This window comes from Panthera leo, chromosome D1 (genome assembly GCF_018350215.1).
Source record: "Panthera leo isolate Ple1 chromosome D1, P.leo_Ple1_pat1.1, whole genome shotgun sequence".
NCBI classification, from domain to species: Eukaryota; Metazoa; Chordata; class Mammalia; order Carnivora; family Felidae; genus Panthera; species Panthera leo.
Window position 1 is genome coordinate 10,286,612 of NC_056688.1, and position 19,893 is coordinate 10,306,504.

At 38.6% G+C, this 19,893-nt stretch overlaps 2 protein-coding genes across 8 annotated transcripts in view; both read left to right on the forward strand.

The window, feature by feature from the left end:
- Positions 1-1,433: 1,433 nt before the first annotated feature.
- TEX12 (testis expressed 12) lies at positions 1,434-6,398 on the forward strand. 6 transcript variants are annotated; one of them, XM_042904008.1, is made up of 5 exons: positions 1,434-1,520; positions 3,749-3,827; positions 4,611-4,722; positions 4,814-4,865; positions 5,633-6,398. In XM_042904008.1, exons 1-5 carry the CDS (start codon positions 1,456-1,458, stop codon positions 5,775-5,777), a joined length of 453 nt encoding a protein of 150 aa, XP_042759942.1. In that variant the 5' UTR covers positions 1,434-1,455; the 3' UTR covers positions 5,778-6,398. The 6 variants fall into 6 exon arrangements, with proteins under 6 accessions (XP_042759942.1, XP_042759947.1, XP_042759946.1 ...); XM_042904013.1 differs by having other exon boundaries at positions 1,482-1,533; XM_042904012.1 differs by lacking the exon at positions 1,434-1,520 and adding an exon at positions 1,563-1,815.
- A 1,818-nt stretch (positions 6,399-8,216) lies between these two features.
- The window catches only part of BCO2 (beta-carotene oxygenase 2), a 47,347-nt gene continuing 35,670 nt past the window's right edge, over positions 8,217-19,893 (forward strand). The window contains exons 1-2 of one of the 2 annotated variants that reach the window (XM_042903990.1): positions 8,217-9,192; positions 15,023-15,227. In XM_042903990.1, coding sequence (XP_042759924.1) covers positions 9,105-9,192; positions 15,023-15,227 — 293 coding nt within the window. In that variant the 5' untranslated portion in view covers positions 8,217-9,104. The remainder of the gene's footprint in view (positions 9,193-15,022; positions 15,228-19,893) is intronic. The other variant, XM_042903991.1, reaches the window with a different exon arrangement.

Here is a 19,893-nt window from a genome sequence, read left to right on the forward strand (position 1 = left end):
TTTTCTTAGTTTTGGGATAAACTTTTTTTTTTTTTTTTTCTGATACAGAGCAACCCAGATGGCTTCATGTCTTACCTACTTCGTAAGATTATTTGTAAAGATTAAAATGAGATGATGATAGCCCTTTGAAAATTTTACCGTTTTTTTCCCCTTTTATTTTTATTTGAGAGAGAGAGAGTGAGGGAGAGAGGGAGAGAGAGGGAGTGAGGGATGGAGAGAGAGAATCTTAAGCAGGCTCCACACTCAGTACAGAGCCCAATGTGGGGCTCGATCACACAACCCTGGGATCAGGACCTGAGCTGAAATCAAGAGTCGGTCGCTTACCCTACTGAGCCACACAGGCGCCCATAAAGCACTAGACAACTATAAAACTTTCCACACACTCTCATTTCTTACTCATTTAGTTTTTACAACAGAGATAACTATTGTTTTTCTTAGAGAGATAGTGAGTGAGCAGGGGAGAGGGAGAGAGAGAAACCCAAGTAGGCTGCATGCCCAGCCTGGAGCCTGACCTCATGACTGTGAGATCATGACCTGAGCAGAAATCAAGAGTCAGAGGCAAAACTGACTGAGCCACCCAGGCACCCCAATGGAGATAACATTTTAAAAATAAAATAAAATGTCCATGGTGTTCTCTTAATTTGGTGTAAACATTTATGTATTAGGTGGAATTATTTTTCCTGGAGGTACTTTAAGAACTAGATAACTACCTCTTTAGATACCATACAACGTGAAGGCTAGAAGAGGAATTGGATTTAATAGGCTATCAAAAATAATAGTGACAATAATGTTAACAATGCAGAAGAGTGGGCAACTTTATAATTTGCCAAGTAAGGGCATTAAAAATCTTAAAAGTCTTTATATTTTTATTTTATGACAGACCATTTTAACACCAAAAAAACTAGGACGGACATGTATCAGACTAAAGGACAATTCTTTCAAGTGAATGCTGTGGCTTTATGAAAAACTCATTACTTTTCCCCCCTCATTTTACCACACATGGGGAAAATTTCAACACAGATTGCTATCAGTCCTCAGACGGTGATAGGGATTCCAAAAAGACTGTCAAAAACTGCACCCTAATCATCTAGTCGATTAAGTAACTTCTATTTCACAATATTAGCAAATCAAATTAAACAAACTGAGTACCTATTTTCTGGGAACTTACTTAAAACGAATGGCTTTTTCACAAACAGCCGATAAATTACACACACACACACACACACACACACACACACACACACTCCCGAGTCAAACACACACACACGCACACAACTCCCGAGTCTTTATGACAATTAACATTTAGGTAAGCCAAACGGAAAAACCATGTTAAGTTAAATATAGTTCGCTAAGGTGTGAGAGTGTGTACCTGGAATTTATTAGGGGTTATTGACCTTTGTTTTATGAGGTCATATTTTCCCCCTTCCACATCAACTAACTGGGCATAACTTTAGAATGTCTATCTTTGAAATTGCAGGTCAAAGTCACCACATGAGAGCACTCATGAGACTAACTTCCAAGTACGTGGGCCACGTATGTTACAAAATTTTTTGAAATCATATTTCAAAATATTGACTAAACCTACTAGCATATCAACAAAGCAATCTTCCAAAAGGGTGTGATTCTGAAAGTGTGGTTGCACCAAAGAAAAGGAAGCGAAGGAACGGAGGGTCTGGGTCTGGAAGTTTCGCTTGAGAGCCTGCGGGAATTCAGCTTTAAACCCCTCCTTCAAACGTACCACCTGGGACAGGATGTAACTTTTACTTGAAAAGTAGTGTCAGGGGTCCCATGTTCCTTTACTGAGATTCCAAGCAGGTGAGACACACCCCAGCCTCTCTTGGGCAATTCTAAATTCATGTTCTTTCTTGAGAGACTAGACTCAGATTCTTCCCACCTTCCCCAAATACACACGTGGAAGCAAGGGTAGATTTTTATTTCAGAGACTCCAAGTCCAGGGGGACAGCGGGAGAGCAATGGAAGAAAGCCACCCCTTCGTGAAGTGCACGAGGGCTTCCCCCCGCCCTGTGCCCCTGTCCCCCCGCCCCCTCGCCCCCCCCCCGTCTCCCCGCCCTCTTGCCCCCTCGCCCCCTCGCCCCCACACCCCCTAGCCAGGCTCGGGGCTGGCCTCCAGGGCGGCTGCGCGGTCCGTCACGTGACCCTCGCGCTGCCCGCTGGGAGGCCGTGGAGTCCGCGCACTCGCATGCGCACTCGCGCGCACTGCGCCTCCTCATTCCCATGCTTTTGCTGAGGAAGAAGGTGCGGACGCCATGTAGTAGCCCAGGCTTGGGGTGGGGCTGGAGGGATGCGTGCCCTTGAGAGTGGGCGCTTCCTCTCGGGGACGTTAATGGGTCTGAAACACAACTAGGGAGGAAAGGCGGCGGGGAGGGAAGTGAGAAAAAAAGGCAGGTGAAAAGGTCTGAGGGGCCCACTGGGCGTTGAGAAGAAAGAGAAGACTAGGAGAAGTTGCGTAAGACACAGGGGCAGTGCCGTGTAATGTCTAGGGCATCAGAGCTTTGGATTGCATCGTGGGGTTTGTCACAGGAGCACTTCCGGCCTCTTGGGGCAGCCCTGTGGAGTCCGCTGGGACCTAGGTTCTGACAGAAAAACGGACTTGTTTTTGCAGAGGCACAGTTACCTAGCTCTAGAAGTTTTCATTTCATCGATATGCACATTCTGTTACTCTGGGAGAGCAGAGAAGAGGTGTAGAAGGAAAAGGGAAGAGAAAAAGGGGAAGGGAAAAGAGAGCGGCTTTCACGTTGGCTTCTCTTTTCGAACTTCTCAAGGCAAAGTGAGCGCTACTGGGCGTGCGTAATATTGTCTGCGTATTATCGTTACAGCTCTTGCCGCCTAAAGGTGCTGGAAGGAGTGTAGGAGCGCTGTAGGGAATTTACCAAAAGGACATCTTTCTCTATTATTTGTTGTTGCTGGCTTTGTGTCTTATTTATGTGAATATGATATATGACTAATCAAACATTCATTTCAGTTATCCAGGACCAGAGTTTAAAGCAAAGTAAATTGATAGTTGAGTATCATCTCCTGAGATGTAGAGACCCTCCCGTTGTAGTTGTTTACATTTTTCGTTAGTTTAAATGTAATCTTGCAGATTCCTGGAGAAGTGATCTTCAGAATTCATGGGAAAGTAATTTAAAAGGAAAGTTTGATGCTATATTAAGGTAAGATAGGACAGTAGACACTCAGGTACCAAGAGGTCTTGGTTCTAGTCTGGCTCAGTTTTACTTGTTTGAACTCGGTCAACGGTCTCTGCTCCTGTTTTCACATCTGTGAAAAATGACATTGGATTAGATGAACTATGAGATATATTTCAATGTTAAGGTTTTTTTTGAAGGTAGAAGAATCTTAAATTCTGGCAGAAACAAGGCAGAAGTGCCAAAGAGACTAGTTTGGCTGATCCTATGTAGAGGGAGTAGATGAAAATCATGGGAACGATAGATTGGCTGCAGGTGATCTAGGACTTTGGATGCCATTCCATGGAAATTGAATTTGTTCTGGAGCAATGAATAGTGGGAAGGTTTTTGAGTTGAAGAAATACGGTAATCAGAATTTTGAAAGATGGCCCAAACAGCAGTTGATAGGATGGGATAGGGAAGGGAGAAATTGAGTTGTTCAGATAAGTGACAGATAATGACAGCCTAAATTAAATCAGCAGGACTGGAAAGAAAGGGGAAGATTCAAAAAAGCTGTAGCATGCAGTTTGTACTTACATTTGGCATTCCTCTAAACTTTGCAGCCCTTGCCTCCAGAATATGATGGCGAGTCAAGTTGTAAAACCTGATACTAGAAATTGCAAGAGACCAAGAGAGCTGGAGGTAATCTATATGCTCCTGGAGCCTTAATCTTTGATTTTATTTTTTACACCTCTCAAATATTTTCTAGTTCAGAAAATTCTGTTGATCAATGGAATTTAATGTTTTCATACTCCCAGGACTGGGGTTGTCCCAGCAGGAACTATGTTGACTCTAGCCGCTTTTTCATTAACTAGTATAGGCCTTCAAGAAACTATTGGGAGACTTCTTTGTTATAATTCGTGATGTAGAGACAGAAATGGGTTCATGTTCATGCATATGTGATACTTGGGTTTTAAATAAGTATTTTGCTATAATAAGGATACCTAGGTACTATAGTTGCTGATATTTTAAATTAAGAGCATTGTATCCTGCTCTTCTTCACTACTACCTCCGCCAGTTGATCTGTTTGCATTTGGAACATTATTTGCTTCCTTAAAGATTATGTAATCTTGCATAATTTTGCCAGCATTTGGCTATTGTCTAAGTGAAAGTTTTACTATATTGCTATGGGAATATCTACCGGTGCAAGATACAGGAAACTTTTTCAAGGGATTAAAACCATAATCAAAGTCTAATGTAAAACCAAAGTAAAATTTAGTATGTTGAACAAGGTGCTTGTTAGGCCTAAAAGTTTTCTTGATAATAAAATTTTAAATGGCTGATTAGGACATGAGCACATATAATTTCTAGCATGTGTGCTTTTTTTTCTGAAAGATGTTTTATTTGCCTTTTGGGACAGCAGAATGCATATGTCCTAAGGATCTTGTTGACTGTTTATCTATTTTCTTTACTTTCTTCTATTAGCCTCAAATGCCAGATAGTCCACATCTGTCCTCTCTTGGAAAATCAGATTCCTCTTTGTCTGAAAGCTCTGGACTATTTTATAAAGATGAATCCCTGGAGAAAGATTTGAATGGTGATATATAAAATGCTTATATTTCTATACATTGATTTTATAATACAGAAAATTTGTTACAGTTCATAACTTGGTGATTTTTTTTGAACAGACATGAGCAAAGAAATTAATCTAATGTTGTCTGCATATGCAAAGATCTTAAGGCAAGTACTTATAGCATAACCTCATGAATCTTTATCTTAGAAATAATTTTTTCTGGAAACTCTGTAATAGGAAGTTTAATTCAGTGGTTGCAGACCTATCCAGCAATTGTAATTTCAGTTTTTTTATTCTATCTCATTTATAATAGATTAATTGGTTATTTTTGAAGATTAATCCCAACTTTTCCACTAAACATCCTTTGTTTTGTTATTACCAGAGCTAAATATTAGGCTGGATATATTTAGGTCTCTAATTAGATGATATAACATTTAACATGTTACAAAAAAACTTCTTTGAGAAAAATGTCATTTATTGAAGTTAATGATAATAAGAGTGATATTAAATATAAAATATTTATGAAATATCTAAATATTATGTCTGTATATTTGAGGACTGACTGAATTTAAATATTTTATTGCTCTGAGATTATCAAGCTTATTAGGTATTTGTTTTTTAAACTACTGGACAATCATAGTATTCGGATGATGGTTTGTGTGACTGTTAAAATAATGTATGTAGTTTAATATTAGAATTATAATGTAAGATACATAGTTTGCCCTGTCAGGAGACTTTGAATAGTTAAAAATATTTATGTGACTAATTTAACTTTTACTGAAGTGTTTGTAAATTAATGAAGTTTTTTAATGTGCAAAGCTATTTAAATGAAGTAGCTAACTAGTATAGCCATAATAAAAAACATCACTATGATAGTGTCACTAGATGTTATTACTATTTAGTTTAACGTAAAAACTTTTTTTTTCCTCATTAGTGAGAGAGCAGCAGTAGATGCATCTTATATTGACGAGATAGATGGACTCTTCAAAGAAGCCAATACTATTGAAAACTTTCTAATACAAAAAAGAGAGCTCCTGAGACAGAGATTTACAGTGATTGCAAACACACTGCACAGATAAAATTTGTACTTAAAATAAGCTGAGAATTTAAGCCCATTATTGTTGTATTAAGAGAATGACATTTATGCTCTGACACCTCTCTAGTTATTAAAGAAACTGTGTACCTTAAACATAGAAGGGGAAACTGCTTGAATTTATTTTCTAGATTTAAAAGGGGCTTTATGCTGGACAATAATATGAAGTATGTACCTTTTTTTTTGAGGCTTAAATATTTGGCATATTTCATAAAAGTGTAAATTATTTAAATTATATGTAGGTTCTTCTTTTTCCCCTTAAACCTCCTAGCATTTCTTAAATTTCTAAAAGAGGACTCAATGAGTTAATTTGGTACTATGTAACAATATTGCACTTTTTCTTTGCAGTACTCTAAGTAGCAGATAGGTAGCTATGGAGATAGTTTTAAAATGTTTTTCATGGTCAACATCATAAAAAAAACGAAACCTAAAGATAATTTGTCCAGTGTCACAATATGTAGTAAGATATAGCTAAGCTATTGCTATTTAATGTTACCATTTGATTATTTTCTCTATTAGTTACAATATATGGCTAATAAAAATTCTTAGTTTAAAATTATTTTCTTGTGGTAAAAGTGATAAAATAAAAACCAGAAATTACTAATCAGAACTTTATATGAGTTGGCTTTTTTACATATCAACCTTATCAGTGGTGTAGTTAATAAATTATACTTAGAAACCTTAGCCATTGTGTGATATGGGATAAAAGTTAGTGATCCACAAGTAAAAATTGGCCAAACAAGAAGACAACCTTGGTAAGTCATTTCAAACCTGTTATGATTCATTAATTGAATTTCAATTAGAGGATCTCTAATACTCATCTAGCTAAAAAAAAAAAAAAAAAAAAAAAACACAACCTATAAAAAATGTTCAAAGGTATCGCTATGATTTTATTGAAAACTTTTAATATGTTATATAATTATATGTGATAACTATGTTAATCAGGTTTTTAAAAATCACAGCACACATTTTTCAGTCATATAGATCATTCAATCTATTTTATGTCTATTTTACATATATAAGCAATCACAAATTTGTGCATATTTATAAACAGCACCACAGGGAATTTGATATTCTTCTGGTGGACAGCATATGTGCCTTGCTGCCTTGTAAATGTAAAATCTAATTTGACTGCCAGAACAGCAATCAGATTACTATTTTAAGGCATATATACCACATAACATAAAAGGATTGAAAACCGTAAAATAAAATGTTTACTAAAAATACGGGTTAGGTAGAAAAATTATTAGATTTGTGGAGGGATATGCTAATGACACAGGATAGTTTGGAGGTCAATGAAGTAACTCTTAGAAATGGAATTTTAAAATAACAGTGTAACCAGAAGACTATATTTGAGTGGATATGACATATCACCTGGATTTTGAGTTAGTCTGTTACCTTACAGAATTTTTTAATGTTCTAAAAACAAAGATGTCTCTACTGGCACATCATAACTAAGAAATGTTCCTGAGTTACTGTTTTCTAAACATTAATTACTATTAAGAAAGATAAGGTTAACAGATTGTTTCAGAGTACATTTCATAATATACTTGTTATATCTTGTTAGTGTCACCATTATCAAACATCAGGGTCTTTCCTGTGCAGTTCAGAGAATTGGTCTGATCATTTCATTGGTATGATTAAGACTAGGGTGCCTGGGTGGCTCAGTCGGTTAAGCCTTTAACCGACTTTAATCTTGATCTTGGCTCAGGTCTTGATCTCAGGATTGTGAATTCAAGCCTGGTGTTGGGCTCTGTCTTGAGCATGGAGACTCCTTAAAGGAAAAAACAAAAAACACACCTAGGGAACTGATTTTTAGTCAAAATGTGTTTACTAGGATAAAAGTTCCTAAAAGCCTAAATAAGATGGATTTTTATTAAATTTTGATGTCTTTGGTACCATCCACATAAGCAAGAATAATTCTCTGAATAATTAGCAACTGGAGACAGGCTATTCCAGAAATACCATTGCCTTTTAATTTACACTTCTATCACTCATTTCAATAAAATTCCACGTGTTTGTAAATTACTTGTTACTGGTTACCAATAAAAATGTATATTGAATATCTTTGTACGTCATACTCTGCTAGGCATTGTGGGGAATACAGCATAGTTTAAGATACTTTTTGTTCTCCCTTCTGACATTTGTAACCACTCCTTTCTTGAAATACATTTACATGTCTTTGGTAAGAAAACATGATAAGTAACTTAAAAAATAGGGGCACCTGTGTGGCTCAGCTGGTTAAGTGTCTGACTTCGGCTCAGGTCATGATCTTACGGTTCGGTTCGTGAGTTTGAGCCCTGCGTCAGGCTCTGTGCTGACAGCTTAGAGCCTGGAGCCTGCTTCGAATTCTGTGTCTCCCTCTCTCTCTGCTCCTCCCCTGCTCATGCTCTGTCTCTCTCCTTCAAAAATAAATAAAAACATTAAAAAAAATATATATATATATATATATTTCTGTGCAGTACTAGTTAATTCCTTTTAGTTGGAGTTACTAGAAGGCATTTGGCAAAGGGGTCAGAGAAGTAGTAAAATGGGTTTTTGAAAAGAAGGAGGGTATTTCAGGCAGGGGAAAGTTTGTTAAAATGGCACAGAAGAACAAAAACACAAACACATGGTATGTTGGATAGGCTTTTTCCTGAACTGAGAATTCACAGAAGGGAATAGTGTATCATCTAAACCACTAGAGAAGAGGGATTGAATCTTGTTTTCTTATATTCTCAATTTGTAGCACAGTATTTGATACATTGATGCTCAAAGGTGTTTGTTAATCATTATACATTAGGGCATACCTTCACAGGGCCTTATTCATACTAGATTATCAGAATATGTCTTATAAATTAAATAAATGGAAAAGAAAAGGATGATATGGTACAAAGCAGGCAGACAATGGAAAGGTAGGTTGTGGCCTGATTGTAGAGTCCTTTATTGACAGACTACATTTGGACTTTATTCTGTAAGGACAGAGATGTGAACCTTTCAGAGGAGAGGAGCAGCATAATGAAATGGAACCCATGGATCAAGGGGCTTCATTGTAATGTGACAACAAGTTTAAAAGAGGAAAGTTTAGGAAGGGAGACCGCTATTGATGGTCCAATTTCAGAATTTCAAACAACTACTTATCATAGGTTGGGATACTTCTTGTGGAAAGGAGACTAAAAGTTTGCAGGCATCTGGAAGCCCTGCCCCTTTACCACCACCTCCCTGCCTCCTGCCCGCATTCCCTCCTTTCCTGTCAGTGAGCCAAAGACAGACCAGGAAGTGAGTGTGAGGTTTTGGAAATCACGGATCTGTTGCTACTGAATGTAATACCAGAATGTTTTTTCAGATCTTTCTCCATTTTGTCAGCAACCTTTCTACCATTGCAGTGGGTTTCCTTTCTGTGATGGTACGTTGGATCTCAGGTAAGGGATTTGCCCCTTTCTCCTCCCCTTCTTCCTCTTCTGCCTGCTCAGGCTTAGAACTCTGTGCCTCTTTCCTGAAGAATACTGGGGGCTTCTGAACCTTTTCACTCTGTGTGTAGCAGATACAGACAGCAACACCACAGAGCTGGGAGTTACGGAAGGCTGAGTCAGGATTTGTTTACTCGTCAGGGAAACAGCCTTTCGTTTGCATACTTTACATAACATGGGACAGGATTCACGGTTTAGGGATTCTCTTGTGTATGCACTAGGAAGACTATTCACTATTTAGACCTGTCCCAATTGAAAATCACTGCTACACTTCCTAATATAAATGTTTGGTTCTTTTATTTGCATTCTGGGGGACTGCCTTAAAACCTCTGGTTATTGTTTTGTAGCTTTCTATTATAGCTACTATTGTTATATGATTTTCTTTCTTGAAATTGGCTGATGCTGAGCTAACAGAAATCATACCGATATGCACTAGAAAATTGTTGAACAATTTAGTGGTTGCAGTATGCAAAGCAATGTGTTAGGTACTGGAGTGGGGGTAAAAACAAGTGACTCTGTACTCAAGGAATACCACTAATAAAGTATATTCATCTTTATTGCACAAGACAGAGTAAGGTAAGTGCCCTAACAGAGCTGAAATAGATGCTGTGTGAGTTCAGACTAAGGAGAATTAGTTCTTGCTATAGGAAATGGGAATGTTGTGTTTATGAAGTGGGTGACATGGGTACTGAATCCCGAAGGATGCATAGGGTAAGTGAATTTCACCTGGAGGAGATAGGAAATACCCTAGTTGAAGAGACAGATATAATTTTTTATTTATTCTTGAGAGAGACAGAGTGTGAGCGGGGGAGGGGCAGAGAGAGGGAGACACAGAATTCTGCCCAGGTTCCAGGCTCCAAGCTGTCAGTACAGAGCCTGATGTGGGGTTCAAACTCCCAAACCGCGAGACCATGACCTGAGCTGAAGTCAGATTATTACCTGACTGAGCCACCCAGGTTCCCTGAGAAGGGTATAATTATGAGGAGGAGAAGAAAATAGGAAGTGTTTTAGTTTGGCTGGAACAGAAGACCTTAGTGCGGGGGTGGGCAGGGGTAGTTCTGGACAGGTAGGTTGGTGTGAGCCTGTGCAGTGCCTTCAGTGGTTGGCCAAGTGGTTTAGACTTTACTTGGTAGACAGTGAGGAGTCATTTCTGAAGCCTTTTGGAGGATTATATGATACAATCAGATCTGTACTTAGATTAATTTAGTAGCAGTGCTTCCCAACCTTTTCCACAGGATACCACGCATAGAAAGTGATAATATTGGGATGCCTGGGTGGCTTAGTTGGTTAAGTATCCAACTCTTGGATTCGGCTCAGGTCATGATCTCATGGTTCATGGATGGAGACCAGCATCAGGCTCTGTGCTGACAGCAAGGAGCCTGCTTGGGATTCTCTCTCTTCCTCTCTCTGCCCTTCCCCCGCTCACGCACGCACACACAAGCTTTCTCTCAAAATAAATAAATAAACTTAAAAAAAAAGAAAATGATAAGAACTCTAGCTCACACTGGAGTAAATTGGGATCTGGAGCTCCATGAGCTGTTTAAAACTGGAGGCAATTGGCCTGGAGCCTCTGGCCATCCCACCTGTTCGGAGGCTCTGGCATAGGAGATAGCTTCCCTATCTAATTTCATCTGATTAAGAGGCTGTGATAATATCATCTAAGAGGTTGTGAGGGCCTATATTAGGACAGTAGAAAGAAAGTGACTGATATGGCAAGAGAAGTGGAAGCATCAATGCTGATGAGGACAGGTTTGGTCCAGAAGAAAAATTGGAGGTGCTGCCCAGGTGGGGTGGACAGGTAAAAATCCTTACAAAGGATTTGCCCCCAGAAACCCTTGTAAACTGAGCCCTAGTAATTTACACCTACCCTATATCATCCCCTTAGCATTCTCTTCCTGGCCCTGTCCTGGTATACTCAGCAGAACTTAACCACTTAGTGAATGTGAGGGGACAGTGAAGAAGAGGAATTCAAGGCCCACAGAGATTTTGAAGCTAGGTGATTTAGTATGTGGGAAAAATTGATTTAGAAGGGGGAAAATGAAGAATTCTCTTTTGACATGTTAAGAATCGTCTGCAAGAAGTACTTGGTGAAATTAAGGGACTAGATGAGACTACTGAGGAAGTGTGCTGACATTAAAGAGTAAAGATCCAAGATCAGACTTTAGGAACACACTCCTGAGGTGATAAGGGGAAGAGGGGCTAATGAAGGGAGTTAATGTTTGCAAATGCTCTACTATCGTTATATTTAGTTATGACAACCAACATAAATAGGAAGAATTACCTTTCTTTTATCCCCACGGCACCCCCATTTTATCATTGAAAAACTTGAGGCTCGGGGCGCCTGGGTGGCTTGGTCGGTTAAGCGTCTGACTTCGGCTCAGGTCATGATCTCACGGTCCGTGGGTTCGAGCCCCGCATCGGGCTCTGTGCTAACAGCTCAGAGCCTGGAGCCTGTTTCGGATTCTGTGTCTCCCTCTCTCTCTGCCCCTCCCCTGTTCATGCTCTGTCTCTCTCTGTCTCAAAAATAAATAAACGTTAAAAAAATTAAAAAAAAAACAAAAAACAAAAAACTTGAGGCTCAGAGTGGTTAGTAACTTACCCAAGGCTGTCAGCTAATAAGTGAAGCTAGCAATATGCAAACAAAGAGGGAGCAGGGAAGTTAGAAAAGTGCAGTGTGTCAAGAACCAATAATAGAAAGGGGTTTAAGGAGGTCTAGAACACAATATCCAATGTTGTGAAAAGTCTGAAGAGTATATAATAAACTGCCAATAGTATGCTATGGAGTACAGAATGTATACACACATAAACTTTTTCTAAAATGTAAGATGTTTTAGGGGCGCCTGGGTGGCTTGGTCAGTTGGGTGTCCAACTTCGGCTCAGGTCACGATCTCACAGTCCGTGAGTTCGAGCCCCGCGTTGGGCTCTGTGCTGACAGCTCAGAGCCTGGAGCCTGTTTCAGATTCTGTGTCTCCCTCTCTCTCTGCTCCTCCCCAGTTCATGCTCTATCTCTCTCTGTCTAAAAAATAAATAAAAGTTAAAAAAAAAAATTAAAAAAAAATAAATAAATAAAATGTAAGATGTTTTAAATTATTGAATCTCTATTCAGACCATTGTCCAATCAGGGTATTCAATGTAATTCTACTTAAGTGAGAGGAGTAAAAACTGACCTCAGGATATTTATGTTAATAAAAGAGGAGAGTGAGATGAATATGCAGAATATAAATAAAAGTAGTAAGATAAATAACCAAGGGTTTCCACCTCCCAGGTTTGCAAAACATCCTGTTTATACCTCTACTTCCAATAGTGTGGTTCTCATATTTTAGTGTGCCTAAGAATACTTGCTTGCTATACCCTAGAGATTCTGATTAGGTCCAAGATGAAGTCCTTGAATCTCCATTTCAGCAGTAATATCTATTTCTGTTCCAAGTAGTTCTCAGACTATACTTTGAGAAACAGTGCTCAAAATGTGGATTACAGTATAAATGGTCTGTTTGTTTATTAGGCAGTGAATTCGTTTACATCAGGTTTAAAAAATTTTTTTTAAATGTTTATTCATTTTTGAGAGGGAGACAGCACAAGTAGGGGAGGAGCAGAGAGAGAGGGAGACACAGAATCTGAAGCAGACTCCAGGCTCCAGTTGTCAGCACAGAGCCCAATGAGGTGCTCAGACCCATGAACCATGAGATCATGACCTGAGCCGAAGTCAGACTCTCAACCAACTGAGCCACCCAGGTGCCCACATCAGGTTTTATTTTTTAAGTCTATCCATTTATTTTGAGAGTGTGCATGAGCACATGTGAGCAGGGCAGGGAAAGAAGGAGAGAGAATCCCAAATAGGCTCCATGCTGTCTGCATGGAGCCCAACATTTGGCTGGATCTCACAAACCATTAGATCACGACCTGAGCTGAAATCAAGAGTCAGACTCTCAACTCACTGAACCACCCAGCCATCCCTACATCAGGTTCTAATACTTTTTATCCCTTACCAGTTACCCCTTTGTTGAAGGAATACATAATTCAAAGGAGGATGATATTACATCTTGTTGGATTGATTGTTAAAAGCTATGGAAATAATGATAGCATTTTTTGAGTATTTACTATTTTCTAAAAACTTTACATAACCTAACTCATTTATTATTTATAGCCATATTATTATCCTCATTAGAAAGGTTATTTATTTGGAAAACAGCAGGCCAGGATTTGAACCCTAGCAATCTGCAGCCAGGCAGGACCTGGGCCAATACTCTTCTTAAATATTACAGTATACTTCCTCTTAAAGGAAGTAGCATTTGAGATAGAATTTGAACAATACTAGAATTTCCTTAGGGGTAGATTAGTAGGAAGGGCATTCAGGGTAAGAGTCAATTTTATTTGGGAATTCAGAAAATAGTTGGGTTTGACTGAATTGTTTATTATTGGAAAGTAGAAGGAATCATGTACTCTAAACCAAATTTTATGAAGATTTGAAAGAAATGGGATAATAGATATAACACTGTAAAATATTTGGCTAAAATAATGCAAATCTCACTTCTTGAGAAAAATAGCGTCTCTATGTGTTAGTTTTTCTAGTTTAGACTTCTGTATCACTGTTAAAATTTTAAGTAAAATAAGGCACTAGTTAATTATATATCTGACTATCCCTCTGTGTTAGGCAACACTACCTTGTGAACGAACACGAAATAAATATGAAGAGGGATAATTAAAAAATTTTTTTTAGTATTTATTTTCAAGAGATAGACAGAGTGCAAGCAGAGGAGGGCAGAGAGAGGGAGACACAGAATCTGAAGCAGGCTCCGGGCTCTGAGCTGTCAACACAGAGCCCGATGTGGGATTCAAACTCATGAACCGTGAGATCATTACCTGAGCCGAAGTCAGATGCTTAACTTATTGAGCCACCCAGGTGCCCTTAACAGGGATAATTTTTACCTTCTTATTATATAATAATGATTTGTTCTTCTTGTGGCTTTTGAACTTCAAGTAATTTCAGACCAAGTATCACTGCTTATTTAATTTATGATACCCTTCTTTTAGAAAATGCCATGCACATTCAAGTGTATGCCATTAAAATGGAAGAAGCTGAACTACAGACCCTACTAAATTCTTATAAACCGCTGGGAAATCTTTGGGATCCCATTCTGGTGGATCAAAAGTAATTATGATAGTAATGAATACTGGTCATTTTTTTTAAGCTTGCTTGCTTTCTTTCTTTCTTTCTTTCTTTCTTTCTTTCTTTCTTTCCTTACTTAGAGAGAGTGCACTCGCCTGAGTAGAGGAGGGGCAGAGAGAGAGGGAGAGAGAGAATCCCAAGCAGGCTCTGTGCTGTCAGTGCAGACCCCAACAAGGTGCTGGATCCCATGAACCATGAGATCATGACCTGAGTGGAAATCAAGTCATTCGCTCAACTGACTGAGCCACCCAGGCGCCCCTAGTGGTCATTTTTTAAAAATCCTAGCAATGAGGTTGCTGTTAGCACATCTTGGGTTAATATGTAGATTCGGTCTTGTGAAAAGAGGAGTATTGTTCAACTATGAGAAATGATAATAATAATTAAGTCCTGAGTGTACTGCAAGAATACAAAGAGGATTGTTGTGCTTCACAAATGGAGATCCAGAGAGTTGATGGTCTGACAATGAGGGAAGAGAGGAATTTGGAGACTATATTTGGACCTATATATAGGTTTATTTTTCCTTTACCCGTAGATAAGAATATTGTCTGAGGGAGAAACAGGCATGTTTATGGAAGATTGGTAAAATTTTTTGTGCTCCTGGTTTCCTCTTCACAGTTTTGAAGAAGTATGTGGAAAGTACTCGTCAGAAGAAGGCAATCTTCAGTAAGCAAGAGAGGCTTCCATGTATTGCACCACTGGTAACCACGGTGGAGGAGACACCACAGATTGTCTCTGCTTGCGTCCGAGGACATTTTCCTCAGTGGCTCCGTGGCTACCTGCTTCGAGTTGGGCCTGGGAAATTTGAATTCGGGAAGGATAAGTAAGTCTTGAATTTGGAAAACCATTTGGATGTTTTAGCATGGCTGGTTCTATGGAATATACATTACGTCTGCTTTCTCTCTGAGGCTAACATTGTCATGCAGTCCCTTTGATTACACATGAGGAAGCTGTAGTCTACGGGAAAAAGAAAAAGAAACTTAATTCTTTTTCTTAAAAAGTCCTGACTTTTCTGCTCTGCAGAATATTCTGAATTTGGAGTTCTCTTTAAGGCTCATGCCAAAAGAGAAGTGTCAGGAACCGTCTGTATGACCACTGAGGTCTGTTTCGCCACAAGTTCCTGAAGGAAGGAGCAACGTCTTCACCTCATACAGCTCCCTCACCCAGTGTCCCCCAGACACAGTGGCTCTTTCGGTTCCTCAAACTGGGCACATTTATTTTTGCTCAGGGTCTTGGCATTGGCTCTCATCTGTCTTTCCAAGTCTGATTCTTATTATTGTATCAGCTCAAGTCTCATGTCCTTTGAGCTTCCCCAATGTCCCAATCTAAAAATGCTATTATTAATTATATTTCCTATTTTAATTCTCTGCACAACACTATCAATGTCTAGTACTTTTTGTTTGTGTTCCTCCACTAGAATAAAAATTCCATGAGAGCAGGGAGTTTTTTCTTGTTCGCCCTGTATCCCCAGTATTTAGGACAGTGCCCTGCTCTTAAATAGCACTCAATCAATACATGGAAATAAATGAAAAAGACCAATAACTCTTTAGTACATTATTTCTGTGTGTGGTTAGTAGGGACATGAAGTGGTGTAAAGAAACCCTTATGGTAAGGGAGGAATCTTCTTTGCTTTAAACATTTTTAAATAATAGAAACTTTTTTTCACTATAAAACTTTTTACCTGTATAAAACTTTTTGAAATATAGTACAGAGTGGGGCTTGGGTACACTGGGTGGCTCAGTCAGTTAAGCATCCAACTGTTGATTTCAGCTCAGGCCATGATCTCATGGTTCATGGGTTCCAGCCCCACGTGGGGCTCTGTGCTGCTTGGGATTCTCTGTCTCTTTTTCTCTCTGTCCCCCCCTTGCTCACACTCTCTCACTCTCAAAAATAAACTTAGAAAAAATAATAAAAGAACAGAGTGGGAGAAAATGTGGGTCACATTCTCTGTTAGCACTTTAATGTATCTCCTGCTAGTCTTTGCCCCATTTCTTTTGAACAAGATTTATTTTGAACAGATTTATTTTGATCAATTACACTCATATTGTATGTAGACTTTTTAAAAGTTCATTTATTTATTTTGAGAGAGACAGACATAGTGTGAGTGGGAGAGGAGCAGAGAGAGAGGGAAAGAGAGGATCCCAAGCAGGCTCTGTGCTGTCACCGCAGAGCCCTGTGTGGGACTCAAACTCATGAAACCGTGAGATCATGACCTGAGCTGAAACCAAGAGTCTAATGCTTAACTGACTGAGCCTTCCAGACACCTTGTATGTAAACTTTTTAAAATTGAGGTATAATTGACTTAACATTATATTAGTTTCAGGTGTAAAACATAATGGATAATATTTGTATTGTTGCAAAATGATCACCACAGTAAGTCTAGTTAACATGTGTCACCACACAGTTACAAAACCATTTTTTTTCTTGTGATGAGGACTTTTAAGATTTATTCTCTTAGTAGCTTTTAAATATACAATACAGTATTATTGACTATTGTCACCATGTTGTATATTACATTACCATTGCTTAACTTATTTTTGTGCCTTTTAACTTCCTTTGCCCATTTCACCTAACCTTACCCCCTCATCTCTTGAAATCACTGATCTGTTCTGTATGAGTTTGGGGTTTTTGTTTTGTTTTGTTTTAAAGATTCTATATATAAATGAGATCATATGGTATTTTCTTTGTCTTTCTCTGTCTCTTATTTTATTTAGCAAAATGCCCTTAACCATGTTGTCACAAATGGTAAGATATCCTTATTTGTGGCTGAATAATATTCCACTGTATACAGTAAATCCTTGGATTGTGAATAACTTGTTCTGTGAGTGTTCTGCAAAGTGAGCAGACATTTCTAATAAATTTTAACTTGATAAACGAGCAATGCCTTGCAATACGAGTAGTACGTGATACCAAACGTCACATGATCACAACTGAGCCATTGGTTCCTCTCTCTCTCTCTCTCTCTCTCTCTGTCTCTCTCTCTCTCTGAGGGATTGTGAGGGATTGTGTCCCATGCTTGGATGCTTGGTCTCAGGTTACCGTGTTTGGTAGAAATCAGTGATTTTTTTTAGAACGTTGGAAGGGTCCTACAACTGGCACTAGTGTATTTTTTGTCAGTTCAAAGAACCTATGAGCAGTCCTTTGCTTTTCCATCCAAAGTGAGCTTAGGAATGCTTTGCTTCATTCTAGGTCAGGCTTCCTGCAGATACAGACCCTTTCCTCTGCTGCCTTATTGCCAGTTACATTAAATACAGTATTAAAAAAATAAAATAAATAACAGTATATGACAAGAGTTTATTAATGTTGTACTGTAGTGTACATCTGTGCAAGCATATACAATGGCCCCATGCAGAAAAAGATTCCATTGAGCCAATAGATAGCAGTGATTCCCTTAGTGATAGTGAAAGTCATCCTACACAGTAACCCCCCTTTCTCTTGTCTCCCTGACCCCAGTCATGAAGGTTTTCAAAGAAAGTACAAGTTAGTTTGTTTTTCTTTATAGTTTGTATTTTCTTTATTCTTTTGTATTATATTAAAGTATTGTAATCATTTCTATATAAATATTTTTAGGTTGTGGAACAAATCATCTGAGTTTCCATTATTTCTTATGGGGAAATTTGCTTACATATACAAGTGCTTTGGATTACAAGCGTGTTTCTGGAATGAATTAAGCTCACAAACCAAGGTTTTACTGTCTACATATACCACATCTTCTTTATCTATTCATCCACTGATGGAAATGTAGGTTGTTGCTGTCTCTTGGCTGTTGTAAATAATGCTACATTGAACATGGAGGTGCAGATATCTTATGGAGTTAGTGTTTTTGTTTTCTTTAGATAAGTACCCAGAAGTAGAATTACTGAATGATATGGTAGTTCTGACAGTGGCTGTGCATATTTACATTCCCACCAACAGTACATACACAAGGGTTCCCTATTCTCTACATCCTCACCAGCGCTTGTTATTTCTTGTCTTTTTGATACTAGCATCCTAACAAGTGTGAGTTGATATCTCATTGTGGTTTTGATTTGCATTTACGTCGTGATTGGTGATACTGAGCATTTTTCCATGTGTCTTTTGACCATCTTCATGTCTTCTTTGGGAAAACATCTATGCAGATCTTCTGCCCTTTTTTTTTTTTTAATTTATTTATTTGTTTTGAGAGAGACAGAGAGCATGAGCGCATGTGATGAGTGGGGGAGGGGCAGAGAGAGAGGGAGAGAACCGCAAGCAGGCTCCACATTGTCAGCTCAGAGCCTGACTCGGGGCTCCATCTCATGAACTTCAAGATCATGACCTTAGTCGAAATTAAGAGTTGGATGCTTAACCGACTGAGCCACCCAGGTACCCCCTTCTGCCATTTTTTAATTGGATTATTAGTTTTTTCGGTATTGAGTTGTGTGGGTTCTTTATGTTTTGGATATTAACTGATTTTTTTTTTTTGCTCTGGTTTAAAAACTTTCACACTATCATAAGCCTTTTATGCATGTTGCTATGAAATCTGAATGACCATTATTTTTAATGGCTGAATGATATTGCAGGAAACATTGCCTTTAAAAAAAGTAGTAAAATACACATAGCATTAAATTTACCCATCCTAATTATTTTTAAGTGTACAGTTGAGTTACATTAAGTACATACACATTATTGTGCTGTCATGACCACCATCCATCCACTTTTCATCTTGCAAACTGAAACTCTGTTCCCATTAAACAGTGACTCCTCTGGGAATGCAAACGGGTGCAGCTACTCTGGAAAACAGTATGGAGGTTCCTCAAAATATTAAAAATAGAACTACCCTGTACCCAGCAATAACACTACTAGGATTTTATCGAAAAGATATGGGAGTGCTGATTCATAGGGGCACGTGTACCCCAATGTTCATAACAGCAGTATTGACAATAGCCAAAGTATGGAAAGAGCCCACATGTCCATCAACTGATGAATAGATAAAGAAGATGTGGTGTGTGTGTATATATATACATGTATACATACATATACATATATATCTACATACACACACACAATGGAATATTACTCAGCAATCAGAATGAAATCTTGCCATTTGCAATAATGTGGATGGAACTAGAATATATTATGCTAAGCGAAATAAGTCAGCCAGAGAAAGACAAATAATCATATGATTTCACTCATGTGGAATTTAAGAAATACAGCAGATGAACATAGGGGAAGGGAAGCAAAAAAAAAGATGAAAACAGAGAGGGATGGGGTGCCTGGGTGGCTTAGTCAGTTGAGTGTCCAACTTCAGCTCAGATCATGATCTCAAGGTGCATGAGTTCGAGCCCTGCATCGGGGTCTGTGCTGACAGCTTTTAGGCTAGAGCCTGCCTCAGATTCTGTGTCTTCTCTCTCTCTCTCTCTCTCTCTCTCTCTCTCTCTCTCTTTCTCTCTCTCCCCTCCCCTGTTCATGCTGTCTCTCTCTCTTTCTCAAAAATTAACATAAAAATTTTTTTTTAAAAAAACAGAGAG